This window comes from Lottia gigantea (genome assembly GCF_000327385.1).
Source record: "Lottia gigantea unplaced genomic scaffold LOTGIsca_49, whole genome shotgun sequence".
NCBI classification, from domain to species: Eukaryota; Metazoa; Mollusca; class Gastropoda; family Lottiidae; genus Lottia; species Lottia gigantea.
This window is the reverse complement of record NW_008709687.1, coordinates 360,876-380,857: the sequence shown is the minus strand read 5'-3', so window position 1 is coordinate 380,857 and position 19,982 is coordinate 360,876. Positions and strand designations below refer to the sequence as shown.

The 19,982-nt window shown below is 35.0% G+C and overlaps 1 protein-coding gene across 1 annotated transcript; it reads right to left on the bottom strand.

Annotated features, from left to right (window-relative positions):
* LOTGIDRAFT_234287 (hypothetical protein) lies at window positions 1-12,604 on the bottom strand (the record flags this gene model as incomplete). Its single annotated transcript, XM_009061549.1, has 14 exons — window positions 1-2,411; window positions 2,624-2,735; window positions 2,914-3,031; window positions 3,452-3,492; window positions 3,739-5,446; window positions 5,719-5,855; window positions 6,396-6,967; window positions 7,309-7,774; window positions 8,085-8,239; window positions 8,526-8,714; window positions 8,943-9,070; window positions 9,274-9,479; window positions 9,889-12,014; window positions 12,370-12,604. The coding sequence occupies 14 exons, from the start codon at window positions 12,602-12,604 to the stop codon at window positions 1,117-1,119; spliced, it is 7,488 nt and encodes a 2,495-aa protein (XP_009059797.1). The 3' UTR covers window positions 1-1,116.
* Between the last annotated feature and the right edge of the window lie 7,378 nt (window positions 12,605-19,982).

Sequence of the window (19,982 nt, the reverse complement as noted above, 5' to 3'; positions counted from 1 at the left end):
AAGTATAAGTTATTTTATTTATTTTATTATCTTTTAATCATTCATTCATCCGTTTCTCTCATTCATTCATTCAATCTTAATTTATAGAAATCACACTTGCACATTCCGTCAAGACAACCAAATCCTTCAAAAGTGAAAAATAGAAATGAAATATTCATGCAATTGGTTGTACAATTTGGCAGGTTTGATAGAAAAAATGTTCTATTCAACCAAATCCCTAAAGAATATCAAAAAGAAAAGACATTTTCATGCAGTAGTTGTATAATATGGCAGGTTTCACCCTTATAATTAATTTCAACCAAACCAACCAAAAGTGTCAACATTGTAATAAATACGCAGGCTGTAGTTATACAATTTGGCAGGATTCGTACCTAGAATTCAATTCAACCAAAACCACAAAAAGTGTCACCAATGTAATGCAATTCTCATGCAGTGGTTGTACAATTTGGCTGGTTTGGTAAAAATAATAATTTAAGAAACCAAACTCACCAATAGTGTCTCTATTATAATTACACTTTCATACAGTACTTGTATATTTTGGCAGGTTTGATAGAATAAATAAGTAAGTTCAACCAAACCTACCAATACTTTATTCAAATTGAAGACTTTGTCATACTGTGATTGCATTTTGGCATGTTTGATGGAAATACTATTGATTTGATAGTACTTTATGTGTATCACCAACTCTGCCAAAATATACAATCATTGCATGACTTAGTCATTACTTTGAGGACACTTTTGTTGGGTTTGGCAGTACACAATGTAAAATACTGAATTTGAAATATGCAGGAGGGCTATATAAAAGTTTCTACAAAGTTCTATTAAATTTCATCCTTTCTCTTGTTGAAATGAAATGGAGTTTTACATCCTATTTTTTGGACCTGATTAGAGTCAATGAGGGATGGGCATGCCACATTTTCTATGTTTACTGCCAGGCAACAATCTGAGGTATAATCTCTAACTATGCCTGGATTAAACACTGTATCTTCAGGTTACCAAGCTACCATGGCCCATTCCAATTGTTGAAGAGTTCAAGACAATCTTGGAATTTGCAAGATGTCTGCTTAAAGAAGAGAAACAAAATAAAATAATATAAATACGGTATGCCAATCAATATTAATTGATAAGGGACAGAGGGCAGGATTCGCTAAATTTAAATAACGCATCACTACTTTCACTTTCGCTCATTACAGTCTCGCAGTTTATTTCTTCGGAGTTGTCATTGGTTGAAAATGGTGGTTGGGCGGGATCACAGGTTGTAAATGATGTTGAATTAGTTTGAAATGTTAATGGATCCATACATTTCTGAAATGACTGAACCTCGTTTTGAAATTCTGGAACATTGTTTGAAAAAGTCGTCTGATGAATCTGTGCCATTCCTCCATTTTGAAAATTGTTATTTTGACTATTTGATTGGTCCGTTCTAGCACTAATTATATTCGACGTATTTTCACTATCACTTATATCTTCATAAAGTTCAAGGTTGCCTGGCAACGACTTGTCAATCAAATCCAACATATCACAGGGGCTTGAAACTTTTTCATTCAAAATGGAGGACGGATTGGAGGCACTGACATTTTCAGATATTAATTGACTGTTCCCATCACCCACTGGGTCGACCGTTGTGTTCCCATCATGCACTGAGTGAGCCACAATGTTCCCATCATGCAATGGGTCAACCGATGCGTTCTCATCACACACTAGATCGGTCCTTTCCACTGAATTGTCTGCTGCAATAGTTGAAGATTCCTGAGAAGTATTTAAACTGAAACTTTGCAATGGATCAACACTGACTTTTGTGCTGCTTGCAAAATCAGAGTCTTGCAAAGGTGTTTTTTGAAGATTATTGTTATTTGCATTTAATTCTTGCAAATTTGGGTCTGGCAAAATCTGCGTATTGTTTTTGTGCAGTGAAGTGTTCTTAGCCTCGTTATCACAGTCGAATTGATTCACATTTCTATCTCGCAGTAAATTTGTTGCGGGATCAATGTCAAATTCTTGATCTATAGGTTCGTCCTCCGGCAACTGATCAAGATCAACACCCTCAGCACCCTCTATTGGAGTATTTGAACGACTAGTATTAGAGCTGGACGAATCACTGATTAAATCCACTACTTGATCACTGTTACCATTAGCAACCAGACTCGACGCTTGATCAGACATGCTAGAGGACCCAACTGATTGTGATTCGTTTAAATTCCGTAAAGACGATAACTCATTGTCTGAGTTTTTAATCGACATGTCGAAAACATCTGAGTCTTTTATCTCTTTTTCACCAATTTTCCGAGTTTTGGAAAAACTTTCTATAGCTTCAATGACCCTAGCAACCAATCGAGCTGGAGTGTTATCTTTACGAAGTTCCAGAGCTTCTTTTATCGTATCTTCAGAGAGACCAGACTTCCACATTTCCTCTGAAATTGAAAGAGATACTAGTCAGAGAGGCACAGAGTTATATAGGTTATTGAAATGAAATACAAACAAAGCTTGTGCTATAGAAGGTGCTCTTTAAAAAGCCTTTAACAGTTTGATATGCAAAAAAGAACTTCTTTAATAGTTTGAGACAGATTAATCAGATAGAATTTCCCTCATTGCACAAGGCATGGTGCTGCTCTATCATACCTACCCATAAGATCTATTATCTTCTTCAATAGAAACTGGTGTTTCTTTCTCTCCTTGACTAAAACCTCTGATAACAATATCGACCCCTCCTCTTCTTCTGTTATTATATTAGTCGCCTGCAATCCAGGATAAAAATATAATGTAATGTAAAACCAACATGTCCATTAAGGAGAGATATAAAGCTTGTTTTAAAAGCATGTTTCAGTACCATAAATTGAGAATGTGGTCATTTTCGCTATGTTATTGACATTCTCAAAGAAGATAAACCTCCCTTTATTAGATTACTTTACATACCTCTCGTAAAAGTTTTTCTTTAAACACATTGAAAGCCCCTGTTGGTTCAAAATCAGGAACAACGATACATTTCAAACGAATAAATAGAGCTCTCATCTGCTGCCTTCTGATCTTCTCTCTGAAACGAATGAATGAATGAATGTGGCTGTCCAGGCCTCATTGCCAAAATACAGGCTACTCTAAGGGATAAAATTAAGAAATTTTAGGGCTACTTAAGGGCTAAAATTAAGAATTTAATAACCAGATTCGGGTGGGAAGTTTAAGACGGTTATATGGATTACTTTTGCTCATTTGAATAAGAACTTACCAAAAAATTTGAGCACCTCCCCTATTGTTGAGTTGTGAGGGTGGGGTGAATGAATAAATGGACATTCATACAATAAATATTAGTAATGAGTGCAGTTCATCTTTGTAAGAGCAAAAGCAAAAGCCCCATTTGCTTAACATTTAGAGGCTTCTAGTGAGTGCTAAATTTCTATGAATATCAAATGAACTTTGCCTACATCTAGAATTCTTTAAAAATGTCTAAATAACTTACAGTTTATTGTGGTAGTGTTTTTTAATAGTGCTGCCATCTTCCTGTGAAAATAAAATAAGAGATTTAAAGAGAGATTCAGAGTTCAAACCTGTATCATCATTTCAGCAAAAGAACCAAAGAGTCAAGAGATAAATTAAGGCCACAGCAAATGTGTTTTCAGTAAGGATCCTGTTTACATGGCTACAGGGGAAATAATCATAAAATCGGCATAGACAATATGGACATCGATTTTTCGAAGTTTTTCTGCTTAGCGAATGACAAGAGAACATTGATGTAACGTTACAAACCTCTTGAAAATCTTTTAACCAATTATGATCGCCGACACCAGACGACCGGCTATCATCATCCTGAAGTTCTGATAAACTGAACTCATCTGCTCCTATATCTAAATCCTCTTCTGAACAGACGTCATTTTCAATGATAAAATCATCACTGGATGTCATATCTTTGGGGGAAGATTTAGAAACTTTGCTTTTTGATCCAGAATTATTCATACTCAGATTAATCGGACTATTTTCAGCAACAGCTGGACAAGCGATCAGTGGCGTAGGAATATTTGGATTAAAATGGCTGCCTATTTGAATGGGAACTGCTATCAGGTCTTTCGACGAATCTTTTGTTGCATTGGCTGGTACCATCACATTTGGAGACACAAGTTTCAAAAGTTTGCTTTTCCCATCTGATGTTTTTAAATTCTTTAAATCGTTTAATTCAAACGGACCAATGATTGTTGGAGCGTTAGCACTGCTTGTCACATTCTTAATTTGACCTGCGTCAGATTTTATCACATTCTCCATTTTTTTAGTTTTCTTTTTTTTCGGTGGCTCTGATTGGTCTTTCACTTTGTCACGTTTTTTACGTTTTTTTGCTAGTGTTTTATTTTTTGTCTCTTCTGCTTCATCATTGGTCAGATCCACGACCTCAGAAGTATTGGCAGACAGCTTGGGTAAACTGAATTTTTTACTTGTATCAAAAGTTGATTGTTTGAATTTATTCTGACCTGGCTGGGATATTTGAAAACGACTGAAGGCCGAGATACTTCCTGTCGGCATCGAGGCTGAAACAGGGGGAGCACTAGTATTAGCTGCTGAGGAATAACAATTAGATTTTCCTAAAATCGGCACCGCCAGAATGGGACGTTTTGGAGTTGCTCCTGTAGCACCATTTTGTGGTTGTTTGCTGGTTGGCAAGATATCTTTTCGTGAGGTCACTTTAATCCTGATAGAGTACATCATCTCCGGCAGTTTCGATTTCAATTCAGGGGGGATAATTGGAGGTTTCTTAGCTTGAGGAAGAATTTCCACACAAAAATCTCCCACGGCTAATTGTCGCGGTGTTGGATAGAGTCCTGGACGTAAACATTGAGCGACACGTTTGAGAATTTGAGGTTTTGACATATCCCAATTACAATTTGCAATAAATTCTAACAATTTGATTTCTTCAGGTAGTTTTGAGTCACTATTTTTTGCTGCATTTTGGTGAGGTTTCAAACAAACCATTTGTGTATGCCAGCGACATTCCAATTTTCGAGCAAGAGATTTTTGAGCTTCATTGAGCTTGGAATCAACACTTTTTAGGTTTTTGGCAGCAGAATTCGAAACTGCTCCTTTCAACTCTGTTCCTTGAATGAAACTCTTAGCGTCTGAAATCAAGGAATATTTTTCCTGTTCTTTTAATAACTGTTCGCGTAATAGCTTCTGACGTTCCAGTTTTTCAACTTTGATTCCGCTTTCTTCAATTAAATTGGATCCAGATTCTATTTGATTGGGTTCTGATTTAATTTTATTCACTGCGTCTGCCCCATTTCGTAAAACAGCTTCTAACACAGAACCTTTATTTTTTGAATGAAGTTCTTGTAGTTTTTTCAGCGGTAGATCCATAGTTAGCAGACGGCTTAATTCACATCCAGCCTCTTCAACAGAATCCTTGATTGCTTCCACTCCAGACATCTCAAACTCATCTGATTTCTGCTCCATACTCTGCTTTCTGCTTTTTCTGTAAATGTACAGAATTGAAATATATTTTCAGGTGTGAAAAGGTTAACAAGATTACCCTGAGTTTTGTTTCTGAAAACAGGATATGACAAACTTTTTTTGATTCCCAAATTACACAAAGGAGTGTAGATGAAATAAAATGGTTGTTTTACCCTTGACAACGGATTATAGAAGTGCAGCTCTATTGTTTAACTTCAAGTAGAAAGATTGAAAATATGAAACAGACGACACCCAAATTACAAACGGGAATGTAATGACAAGATGACTACATACTTTTTAGCAGGCTGCTTAGTGTCTGTAGAATCTGATGCCAGGGTGGGAGATTGAGTTGGCATGGAAACAGGGATTGATATGATCTGGTCTTCATCATCATCTCGCTCTATCACCACTTCAGGCTGCGCTGTGTCGCTCTAAAAATGAATCACATAGAAAACTTACGGCATGATATCTTTTCAAACTTTACTTATTTTTGGTTTCCGTATTAAAGATAGTGGACCACAGCCATATACGCCCACCACCGCATGCGGGTGGTAAATATTCAAGATTTTGGGGCAAGGGAAATAACTCTGCTTCTAACGGTCGAAAATAGCTCAAATTCAAACTTGATCTTCGTTGTATGAATGTGTATACACATACCATCAAAAAATCTAGTTTTTGGAGCGTTTACAAGCAAACGGACGGACGGATGGACCGACGGACAGAAGTGCCGACAATATACGTCCACATAGAGAGATGGGTCAAAATTGTAAAGAGATTCTGTGAATTTAATCTGCATTATTCTAATTTTCCATCAGGTCTCTATACTAATAGAAATGCTTAACCATGTATGACATAACTATTGCAAAAGAAAATAACAACCAAGGACCTTAGACTGGAAAGATATCTTAAACTTCATTGTAGCAGTATCTCAAAATATTTGAAAACATTTAAATAATTTTTGAGTTGCCTACCTTTCGTTTTCTATTGGAGCGTTGTTCGCTGTAACATTCTGAGACACTATAAACCATCATTGCTTTACGATTCACAGCATCCAGATTCTTAGCAACACGATAAGTTGATTCACGCTTCGGTAAATTACTGAATCGTTCTGTTCTTTTCTTTCCCATTTTCTGTTTGTATTCAGGATCGTCATCCTGGTCGATTGAGACTACTACAGAATCATCCACAGACTTTCGTTTCTTGCGTTTTCCACTTTTGTTTTGTTTAGATTTATCATTCATCTTTGAAGAAGCAGAAATATTATCTGCCTCTAAATCTGTCACTGAGTTATCACCCTTTGCTGGTGTCACTTCACTAGTTTTGTCCGTCTGTTTGATCTTATCACAGATGCACTCTAACATACATTTAGCTTTCCCGCAATGAGGTATCCGTGTTCGCGAAGCAATGACTTTATGACCAAGACTATCACATATACAACCAAGTCTACAATATTCTTTATCACAAACTGTCGTCTGCTCTTGGTTGTCTGGTTCATCCAGTGGTGCCAAGTTACACAGATGGCAAATACATCCAAAATGGCAACCTGGAAAAACAAATTATTGAAAAAATGCTTGAAAATAAAACAGAAACCTTCTTAACTGAGTGAGACAAAACTCAACTGAAGGAAAATGGTAACCAAATAAAACAAAAAACTTCAAAACTGCTTAAAAATATAACAGAAATTTTTATATGTGAAACAAATGTCCACCACACAAAAAAATGCACTTAAGTCTACCACATGAACATTTGCATTCTTCAGGATTAAATCTCTAGGATATACCAAAAACCCAACTTTGCAGAATTTATTTGCAGAAATTCCATTTTGGGTATTACTCCCCCACCCCACAAGTCCCACAACTTTCCCAAAAATTTCAAAGAACCAACCTAATTTATCGCAGCCTGTTTTCCCATTTCTTACAGTAGAGTCTTTACAATCTTCTTCCTCATTTTCCTCAAGTAATCCAACTTCTGGTATTTCAACAGCCTTGACTTCAATTTCAATGTCCTTGAACTTTTCATCAAAGTCCTTGACCTCTTTCTTAATGAACTTTTCGTCAACCAGTTTGAACTTTCCATGTACCAGTTTGACCTCTAGATCAATTGGCTTCACTTCTTGATCGAAAGGCTTCACATCTATGTCATCTGATTTGACCTCAAGGTCAACAGCCTTAACCTGAACTTCGACAATTTCATTGTCATCAATTTTTTCATCAAGATCTTCAGGAAGTTCCTCTACCCCACTCTCTTTATCAGAAGTTTCTGGGGGTTCGACAGCTCTCAAGGCATCATCCAACATAGTTTCTGACATGGCGAGGGCTAAATCTTTCTTTTTACGTCGGTTACGCTTTTTCTGAAATTATAAAATTTTAAATATTATAGCATCCATTACACTTTTATATGCTTTATCAACTTTTGGACTTCAATATATATTTATATATTAACCAGTACGTCAACCAACTTTTCGTAATGCAAAAGAGAATTATTTCAGAGTATTGAATTCTCTTGGTTTACCTTCCTTTTTTATCACAATTTGTTAAAGATCCAACCATCTCCGTAAATCTATGTTTTCTGTTTGTACATCATCCCATACGAGGATATTAACTCAAGCTATGTGGATTAGTTTTAGACAAATCACATTATGACAATCATTTATTAATTACCTTTTCCTTAGGTGTGTCTTCCCCATCTTCTATTTCTCCATCTTTCCCTTTCTGTACAATGACTCTCCTTCCTCCAAGTTTCAATATCACCTGTTCATCTTCCTCATCATACCCCAGTTTCTTAATCATTATCTTTCTTAAAGCTCGACTTAATTCTGAAATAAAATAAACATTATATGAATTAGGAGTGAATGGGTCAGGGATTTAGTGTCTCTAGTCCCGTGGGACCTGTGGGTAACTGACTGTGCACATGAAAGATTCAATTTGAATTTTTAAAGGTCATTGTTAGCTTAGCTTAAAAAATTCCAATTTCTGATTGTTCAAACGGATGGTGAACATGTCCCTTTAATCCCATTTCCTAGGCATGCCAATAAAAACAGTTATCTGTTCAGTTCAACGACATGCAATGTACATTTCAAATTTTCCAATCAAACAACTTACGAGGAATTTCTGGTAAAGGAGGGACCATCGCCTCCGTATACTCCACAACCATTGGTCCATATACTTCATCTTCATCAAATTCTACCTCACTACCAGAAGAGTTCAACACTATTGGGTCGTCCTCGTGACCAGACCAGTAATTCTCCTGTTCATCAAGGGAGGTAACTGTAGCTGACTTGTTCTTTTTACCTGTAATGTCAAATGTGCAAGGAGGAAATGTGACCAAATGTTTTTGTGCAAATTTGAAGTAGGTTTGAATAGATTGCACATAGTGGAATAACGTAGACATAGGTGAGTGTTGAATAGTCGTCTGCAAGGCAATTAGGTGCCATGGGTTCTAATCATCATCAAGGTTAGCTAAATTCTGTAACCACCAGGGCTTATATAGTCAGGTTTTATACCACTATCATAATTTACCTGAATGTGAGCCGAGTTTATTTTTAAATTTTAACTTCCAGCCTTTAATCTTGGTAATATCGCTAGTTTTCTGGGGTTTAATATCTTCTTCCTCTTCTTCTTCAGCATTAAATATAGCCGTCAATTCTCTACAACGAATATAGAAAATTCAAATATTTTTACCATGAAGGACATGACTTTTTTTTAAGCATTCTTCAGGTGTTAACATTTTCTTCTAAAAAACACAGTTTTTTCTCTCATATATCCTAACAAAGAAAACCAAAGCAATAAAATAACCATAGATATAATGAACTAAAATTCAAGGTAAATAACTCTTGTACTACTAACTCACCTATGAAACAATCTCTGATATTTTTTCCATCTCATATGTTGTCCACGTAGAGTCTTTAATTTACCGTGCGTTGGGGTCTGCCCTTCTTTAACACTCTCTGATGGCTCGTGAGATTCATGTTTCTGTACCTCCAACATTCGAGATATTCCTAAAAATGTACTGGTGTCCTTATCCCATTTTGCTTTCGTTTCAACTTTAATATGAGCCTGAAAAAGAAAACAATTGCCAATAATTATATCTAGTGTCTATATTCATATCGAAAATTCAACTGGATAAAGCCAGCAATTGCAGCAAAGTTGCCTTGATTGGTCAGAAAAGAAATAAATAAGGAAAGAGGTTTAATTCAAAGTTGTTTGGCTTTAATTCCTTGATTTGATGGGTCATAAATGCCTATCACACAACAGTTCTGTTTCCAGGTTCATAATGCAGGTTCAGAAAAATGAATATGATATGAACTTGTAGCCTAGGTTAATAATACAAATTATGTTGGTCTGATAAAATAACACGTTCATGTAAGACTTTAAGATAATTGCTTATGGTAATATGAAATTTAATTTAATGCATGACTAAACATTAAAGCAAGCAATCCACATATTGACTGACTATAATAATTACCTGTAAGGCCTCTTCCGTAGAAAATGATAAGAACAGAGCTCCATCCACCTCATCAAAATCAGGTTCAAAACATTCGTATTCGTTCTTCTCGTCGGCTTTGAATTCTGGCGACTGTTTTTCTAGTTTGATCGAGGGCGGAGTTGGCAGAGTATTCTTCTCTAATCCTAGAAACCTGTTGGTTGGAACAGCCAAATATTTCTCCAAGTCTAAACTGAAGAAAGCTGAATTTTTATCTTCAGAAGTTTCATGTCGCGACAATATGGAAATTGGTAAAGGCTCCTTAGTTTCTTGGTTTTTCTTCGATTTGGGGGAAACTTCCGTCAAGCTATTTTCGGCACTGCCAGGAGAACTCTTAATAGGTGTGGTTGTATTGCTTGATAAAGGCGCCAGACGTTCAAATAAAACTGATTTCGGTGTTGATGTCTTGAAGTTGACATTGTCTATTTTGTCTTTGCTGGTTGCCATGTCAACTGGCGTTTGACGACCCTTAAGTAAAAGATTGCACAAAATATTTCCGAATTCTGGTGAAGGCTCTGCTTCTTTTAAGTCTGTTTGTCTTGAGTTCGCAAAATTCACGTCCATTTTTGCATCCTTTGCATCCATTTTGTCAATATTTTCACAAGATTCCTTTTCCTCAACTTTTTCGTTCAGATTTTTCATTTCTCCTGCAGATTTTGAACAACTCTCCATGCCTTCACTTGTGTCCATTGATTGAATATCTTCATCCTGTTCCGAGTTATTTTGAATCTCATTCGAGCTTACTTTCACTTTTATTGGAGTTTCATTTAAATTGTCTGCATTTTCAGGGGATACTTTCCCCTCTGGTATAAGCTCTTCTGTATCTTTAGAGCTCGATGCTGTGTCGCTGACAAGAGGGAAAATATCATCCTCAGGTTTTTGTATTACATATTCACCAATAAATCTAGTCTTTAAAACTTCTGGAGTTTTGCTGCCTGCAGTTGGCTGAATCTTATTTCTATCTGCTTCATTCTCAAATCCAGACACAAGTTGGGGTTCATCCTTATCAGCATCGTCAATCCTGTCTTCTGCATCTTGAAGAGTTTGTTTTTCAACCACAACACTCGAACAGGATGGTTGTGTGGCACTACAAGACGGTAAACACTCAGTCGAGTCATTTAATTTCGTGGACAAATTTTCTGAATCAGGGCTATCGCACGCGGGTAAAGTTTCATCACTGCTGTTACCCGGTTTTGCCACCGTTTCCTCCGGGTGACCAGATTTCACAACTTTTCCAGAATTTATAACTTCCTGTGGAATCTTTAAGCGATTGTTCATACGGGAGATAAGTTCGTTCAGAGATAAATTAGGAGATGAATTTAGCGTTGAATTTGATAAATTTAGACTAGATATTGAATCACTGTATGTTAAAGGCTTACAATCATTTTCATTTGATATTTTTCCTTCACAATCTTTAAAGCTATTCCCTGATAAATTTAAACCTTCAGAATTTTGAACAAATGATAACTTTCGTACAGCTGAAATTTCTTCATTTTTTTGCAATTTCTTTGGATCTGATTTTTTGTCTGTTTTAGGCGAAGCTCTCGCTTTCCGATGATCCACCAATGGTAAAAGGATCATGTCATCTGTTAAAAGTTTCGGAGAACGGATTCTTTTCTTTTCAACACTAAGTTCATCTTTGATTTTAGGACTTCGTTTAGGACATGTTTTGGACTTTCCACAAGAGCCTGGAGATTTGGAGCTCTTTTTCTTCTCAGGACTGTTATCTCTGCTTGATTTGGGTGACTTTGACATTGGTGATTTTGCCAATGTAGGTGATTTTGTCTTTTTGTTTTTCGGACTGGCTTTTTTCTCCCCACCATTCTCTGAATCATCCTGTGATTCCAATTTTTCAAAAATATTTTTAGGTGATTTGATACGATTAGATTTTGGAGATTTTCGTTTTTGAGAAGTGAGATTTGTGTTGAGACTAGCTGGTTTTCTTGGAATTGGTAGTTTCTTTGACGATTCTGTTTTAACAGTAGAGGTCAAGCTAGGGGTCACACTAGGGGTCAAAAGGTTAGCGTTTGGATGTAAGGGGAGACTGGATAAATCAGGTTTAATGTCTTCCAGCTCTTCAATTTCTTCTTTTTCATGGTGATTATTGTCTATAAATAGAAATGCATGTACTAAGTCATCATTGTTTGAACCATGCCCCCTTATCAATCAATACATGGAACCCTTGTTCACTTTATCCAAATAGCTTTGTATGATATAGTGAATTTCATATCATTCAAAAGGACCCTCACCCATCGTGTATGTGTTCACAAGTTGAACTAAGTGGAATACTCAATGACCTTCATATCAAGTCAAGGTCACTGAAACTTTGAAATGGAATTATCAGGCTAAGGTAGTTGGGTAAAAAATGAAATGAAATGAATGGAGTTTTACGTCCTACTCGGTAGTTGGGTAAAGCCATGCAGTATGCAGTGAGAGGAAATGAAAATTAAATAAGGAACTCACAAGATGTTAAGGAAGTCTGTTTAGATGTTTTCGGCGCGACACGTAAAGGTTTCTTCTCTGATTTCACTTCACTGGAAACATCAGGCTCGATCTCTGACTTGTCCTTGACCTCCAGTGCACTTCCCGGGGCTTCCTCATTACACCAGGGGGCACCACCTAGACTTTCAGCTTGCCGTCTATTTTTCGCTTCTTCTGCTTTGACTTTCTGCAGTTCTTTCTTTTTAGTTCTGGCCATTACACAAGTCCAAACTGAAAATTTAAGAAACAAATTTATATTTTTCAAGTTTGTCGATGATATTTAATTTTAATGTTTCTTGTGACCTTGTCTTGTGTTCTGGAGGTATATCAGAATGCCCTAATTATGAGCTGTATTCATCTCCATTAAGATATACTGTGTGCAAGGACTAAGTGACCTAAAAGAGATTGTAAAGAGGTTTTATCAAAAATGAAAACATTTATGTGTACCAGAGTACACTGATTATCAACAATTTGCACTATTTCAATTTTCAATCAGATGTCTGAGGTTCCACAATTTCACTAGAACTAAGTGTTTTATGACATTACTAATCTCAAAGGGCCTAATGTGACATTTAAGCATATTTTGCGAATTGCAGGAACCACAGAAGTCTGATTGAAAATCAGAGCGCTGCAATTGGGATATCAGTGTCCCAGATTGGGCAAATACACATAAAAAATTTACAAAACCTCTTTTCAATCCCTTTAATTTATCCAGTGGTAATGGTAAGGAAAATAATAAAAGTAAAAAATAAGGAAACCCATCTTTAAGTTGTACACTTGACTTTGTTGGTTCAACAAAAATTATAAGTAAACGATGCCTACCTAAAAGTACAACTGACTGTAAATAAACATGGTTTGTCTACATCTTTATACATCCATATTACTTAATATTTGTTACTTTTCACAATATCTATAAAATATAACATAAAAGTATAAACATGGCATTATCAATCAGTTATAATTTCTAATTTCAAACAAGAGTAGAACAGTAGATACTAAAACTTAGTTAAAAAGAAGCCTATAAAACTCTTTATGCTTCCAAAACACAGGCATAGGTATCAGGGATGATGATTTGCTAAATTTTCCTGACATTTTTTATCAGTTGATCAATAGACCCTTCGTAATTGTGATTCAATGTCAGTAGAAATGCAAATTTTGCTGAAAACTACCTTAATCAATCAATATCAGTAACCTAAAACCATATATTTGACTTCTATTATTTTAAATTCACTGTGACATCATGTTCACAATGTCAAGCTACGAACTATGTCTAATACCTTGAATGCAATAGCCACCTTTCTTGTATCGCAGAAGTTTATAAATGCAGCAACTTGATTGGATTGTATGCTAGCAAATACAGCCACAGAGGCCTTGACAGAAAGTCTGTATACATAAAATGTTCATAGGTTCGCAGTCCCGAAAGCAAGTTATACTAGCAAAAATCTCATAACTATGTTAGAAATTCGGGCAATCTTAGATACCCCCCCCCCTTGGAATTAATCCTGGCTCTGCCACTGAGTATAAGACTACATCATAATAGCTTGACATTGTAAGGATGCTGTGACCTGGGTCAATGCTTTATCAATACACCCTTTCTTATTAGAAAAAAAATTTAGGTCAGATTTCACTGGTCCTTGAAAAATGTTTAATTGTTGTCAAAAAAAAAAATCAGTAACTTTTAAAAGGACTGGTACTCTGTTTTTTAGGGTTGATTTTAGTCTTGAATATATGTAAATAGTCTTCAGAAATACTATAAATGTACGAAAATCACATATCTTCATTAAAATTACCAATTTTACTCACTTTTTCCATATATATTTTATGTATCACAGAGTATCTTAGATACTCAAATTTTGACGGTGAGCTGTGAACATGATTATTGATTAGCTCAGCTAAAACATTCTAGTTTCTGAGACTAAAGTATGATTGGCAAAAACAAATGGGCTACCTGTCCCTTTGAGTATAAGATAACTACTGAGAGTGATAATGAACTCAATTTTAAAAGGTCTAAAAATGACTGACTATTACTCAAATAGCAAGTAGTTATTTATAATTTAGTTCCTGCTTGGTGTTTATTATGCAGGGCATTGTTTAACTTCCTGGTTATAGAGGGATACACTTACTATACACAGCCCCCTCGTTAGGATGGGGTCTGTGGGGGCAGGGTCCCAGAAAGTTAATATTAAGCCCCAGCAAAACATTTTTCAGTTCAGAAAAAGATTGATTCATTTAGAGTGTTTTTGTACAAAATCAAAAAGATACATTTTTGGCACCTCAAAATTGTCAGAAATTCTTCGAATTTTTTAAGTACAAAATTTGAGCCTCAGTAACAATTCATTTCTGGCGAGGGGGCTGCACATAGCTTTCCATTGTGAAAGGGGTATGTTCATCATTAGTTTGACCAATCTACCTTAGTCTCAGAAGTGGATTTTTTTTTTTATAAACTTAATAGTTATAGTGTTCACAGCTCAGTCAAAATTAGAGCCTTCAAATCCATGTGTGTGCAGAATATTCCGCATTTGAATGTTAAAATGACGATTCGTCTTTTTATTTCAGACTCTTGTCATATATAGAAAATAGAAAGGAAAGTTCATACATTTCTAAAGATTATTTATGTATACTCAAGACCCAATGTCAACGATCTGTCCTTTTAAGCTATAACAAATTGTGAAGATGGAACAAATAATGATTCACACTTAATGTTTCTCCCTCCTGTTCAATGAGTATGCTTGCTTATTTGCTTCAAGCCTTTATTAGAAAGATATCATGGTTTGCCATTTTAGGGGATTGATTTCAGTCGTGACTTGTGAATATTAACTTTTTTCCAAAATAAAAAAAATCCTGATGACGATTCAATTTCGAGTTGAAATTAAATTTTTTGCTACTAAATTAAAATTTGGATTTGCATTCCATAACAATTCATTAGCAATATCAAAAATCCTAAAAATGACAAAATCACCATATACAATTGGTTGATTTTGGCTAATCAAAAACAAAACGTGGATCACAAAATGTGTCATAACTTGCAAAAATATTTCTTTAGAGTTTATTTCGAAAATGTTATTTGCCTACCCATGAAATGTAGAGATCTAAATGCAGTCACTGAATGTCATCAGGTGTTCCTGTTTTTCAGAATAATTTTGATAATTGTTCAGCAAGTAGGCCTAGGCCTATAGTATATTGCTAAAGCCTTCAAATTTAAAAAAAAGTTAAATAAAAAGTTCAAGGAGGTCTAGGGTATATGATTTTAAAAGGGATCATTTCACTTAAATCACCTTTCCCCACTAGCTGTTTCAACAATACACAACAAGATAGACAGGGGTGTCAAACACTTCACCAGATTTACCTTCTACCCAGTAGTCAAGGTAACATAACATTGTCTCTAAATATCTTAATTTTCTGTTTCTTTACAAACTTTCCATCAATTTTGTCTCAAAATCTATTAATCATAAAGTTATTCTAAACGTTGAGTGACCGCTTGATGTAACACAAGGACAAAACCCAAATATCGTAAAAGCGGGAAACACCCAGTGCGGTATATTCTTTTGATCTTTACTATACGAGGTTTTTTAACGCACGATTGCATCAAAATTTACATTTTTTGATGCTTTGGAATCTAAATTATCAAAATAAATCGATTTAGTTCTTGGAAAGTCTCTAAATATGGGAGATAAGTGTTAAAAAAATTTCTTCGATTGGCCAGAAATCTGTTAGCAAAGCATGCACTATTAGTACGCAGACGGCCTGTTCAACATAACGGTCGCTAAGGTGAAAACTTTGATCGTCTGTCGTTTTTCACCCGCGTTCCCTCTTTCTCCCAACTTTCAGATTTTGATAATATACACTATAAACTATCGAACCGGGGTAAAATTCGAGAAATAATCGAACGTTTAGAATATTATTTTTTCATTTGAAGAAACTTACAGAATTAAGGCGGCCATGTTTTCTGGTCGAATGTAATTCGCGGTGCAGACTGGGTAAATATTCTACAGCCACGTGTGGAATCACGTGACATTACCATAAGTAGGTCATTGCTCTAAAATTATTATAAAATTACTCTTTTTATAACATCAAATACTGTTAACCTGATGAAAATTGGCAAAAATTAAACTTACCACGAAAATCTCCGGCCTTTATTCTTTCAAATGATATATTTAGATATGAATAAAAGATCGGAATTGAACGAAATTTGGTAGTTGAAGTGGGGTGGTGTCGACGAGAGTAAACTGGTCTATATTATTGTCCGGGTATATCACAATGTATCGTATATTGCCTTCGTTTGTTATTATACGCAATATGTGTGTCAGTAAACTCAACCAGACCTGCATTCGATACAGGAACAACACCGAAACGCTGTTGTCGATATATTTACACAAATTGTACAAATCTAAACACAATTTTGTGACTGTATTATCAATATTTTGACATAAATGCGTCCCTTATTTGTAGAAATACTGTAAGACCTTACCTACGACCTTGGGCAGATATCGTCGGGTTTCAACAGCTACAACGGACATCGAATTATAACATAATATAGGTTAGGGTCACTTTCATATTGGAAATCGTTTTTATTTCAAAATTTATCATAATATCACTTATTTTACAATAATTTACTTAAAATTTCTCGGAATTTTATATCGACGAATTGTTCAAATAACAGTACAAAATAATAATTACGAATCTTGATGAACATTAGAGCAATGTGTTGCGCTTGACAAGTCCAATTTAGTTGACCCCACACTCGAAATATGGCGAATATAATCAAAAAAAAATTGCCCAAAACTTACGAAATCGGTAAATACAACCAAACGGATATATAGTTTGTGTATTTGACTGCTGATGTAGACTAATCGACCAACTCGTAGTAGTTAAATAGATAGATTACTCCCGTCAAGTAGGCCTGTAAAACTGTGATATCTTAGTTAGTTATAGGCCTAGATGACTATTAGTCACACAGAAATAGCGAAAACAAGGTACGGCTTCTCTAGATATTTTGCAGTCGATATCAAGTCCCAAAATATCAGAGCAAGATTGCACGAAATAGGCCATTTAAAAAACAAGAAATACTCTCAAAAATGATAGTCGGGCTGTCGAATTCAGAATTCAAATCATTTTATGATTTGTCTGACACTAGAGAGTGAGGGCAGACGCCGGACCGACTCTCACAGGCACAGGTACAGGAATCAGAATTTTTCTTACCTTTAGAGTGTACACAAGTCTTGTTGTTTCTATAACAGAAACATTTCATGATTTGTCTGGTACAATACAGACCACACTTGTTGTTTCAATAACAGAAATATTTCATGATTTGTCTGGTACAATACAGACCACACTTGTTTCAATAACAGAAACATTTCATGATTTGTCTGGTACAATACAGACCACACTTGTTTCAATAACAGAAACATTTCATGATTTGTCTGGTACAATACAGACCACACTTGTTGTTTCAATAACAGAAATATTTCATGATTTGTGTGGTACAATACAGACCACACTTGTTGTTTCAATAACAGAAATATTTCATGATTTGTCTGGTACAATACAGACCACACTTGTTGTTTCAATAACAGAAACATTTCATGGTTTGTCTGGTACAATACAGACCACACTTGTTGTTTCGATAACAGAAACATTTCATGATTTGTCTGGTACAATACAGACCACACTTGTTGTTTCAATAACAGAAACATTTCATGATTTGTCTGGTACAATACAGACTACACTTGTTGTTGTATTAACAGAAACATTTCATGATTTGTCTGGTACAATACAGACCACACTTGTTGTTTCTATAACAGAAATATTTCATGATTTGTCTGGTACAATACAGACCACGCTTGTTGTTTCAATAACAGAAACATTTCATGATTTGTGTGGTACAATACAGACTACACATGTTGTTTCAATAACAGAAATATTTCATGATTTGTCTGGTACAATACAGACCACGCTTGTTGTTTCAATAACAGAAATATTTCATGATTTGTCTGGTACAATACAGACCACACTTGTTGTTTCTATAACAGAAATATTTCATGATTTGTCTGGTACAATACAGACCACACTTGTTGTTTCTATAACAGAAATATTTCATGATTTGCCTGGTACAATACAGACCACACTTGTTGTTTCTATAGCAGAAATATTTCATGATTTGTCTGGTACAATACAGACTGCACTTGTTGTTTCTATAACAGAAATATTTCATGATTTGTCTGGTACAATACAGACTGCACTTGTTGTTTCAATAACAGAAATATTTCATGATTTGCCTGGTACAATACAGACTACACTTGTTGTTTCAATAACAGAAACATTTCATGATTTGCCTGGTACAATACAGACTACACTTGTTGTTTCAATAACAGAAATATTTCATGATTTGTCTGGTACAATACAGGCTACACTTGTTGTTGTATTAACAGAAACATTTCATGATTTGCCTGGTACAATAGAGACCACACTTGTTGTTTCAATAACAGAAATATTTCATGATTTGTCTGGTACAATACAGACTACACTTATTGTTGTATTAACAGAAACATTTCATGATTTGTCTGGTACAATACAGGCTACACTTGTTGTTGTATTAACAGAAATATTTCATGATTTGTCTGGTACAATACAGACCACACTTGTTGTTGTATTAACAGAAACATTTCATGATTTGCCTGGTACAATACAGACCACACTTATTGATTCAATAACAGAAACATTTCATGCTTTGTCTGGTATAATACAGACTACACTTATTGATTCAATAACAGAAATATTTCATGATTTGTCTGGTGTAATACAGACTACACTTATTGATTCAATAACAGAAATATTTCATGATTTGTCTGGTACAATACAGACCACACTTGTTGTTGTATTAACAGAAATATTTCATGATTTGTCTGGTATAATACAGACTACACTTATTGATTCAATAACAGAAACATTTCATGATTTGTCTGGTACAATACAGACAACACTTATTGTTTCAATAACAGAAACATTTCATGATTTGTCTGGTACAATATAAGCTACACTTGTTGTTTCAATAACAGAAATATTTCATGATTTGTCTGGTACAATACAGACTACACTTGTTATTGTATTAACAGAAACATTTCATGATTAGTCTGGTACAATACAGACTACACTTGTTGTTTCAATAACAGAAATATTTCATGATTTGTCTGGTACAATACAGACCACACTTGTTGTTGTATTAACAGAAATATTTCATGATTTGTCTGGTATAATACAGACTACACTTATTGATTCAATAACAGAAACATTTCATGATTTGTCTGGTACAATACAGACTACACTTATTGATTCAATAACAGAAACATTTCATGCTTTGTCTGGTATAATACAGACTACACTTATTGATTCAATAACAGAAATATTTCATGATTTGTCTGGTGTAATACAGACTACACTTATTGATTCAATAACAGAAATATTTCATGATTTGTCTGGTACAATACAGACCACACTTGTTGTTGTATTAACAGAAATATTTCATGATTTGTCTGGTATAATACAGACTACACTTATTGATTCAATAACAGAAACATTTCATGATTTGTCTGGTACAA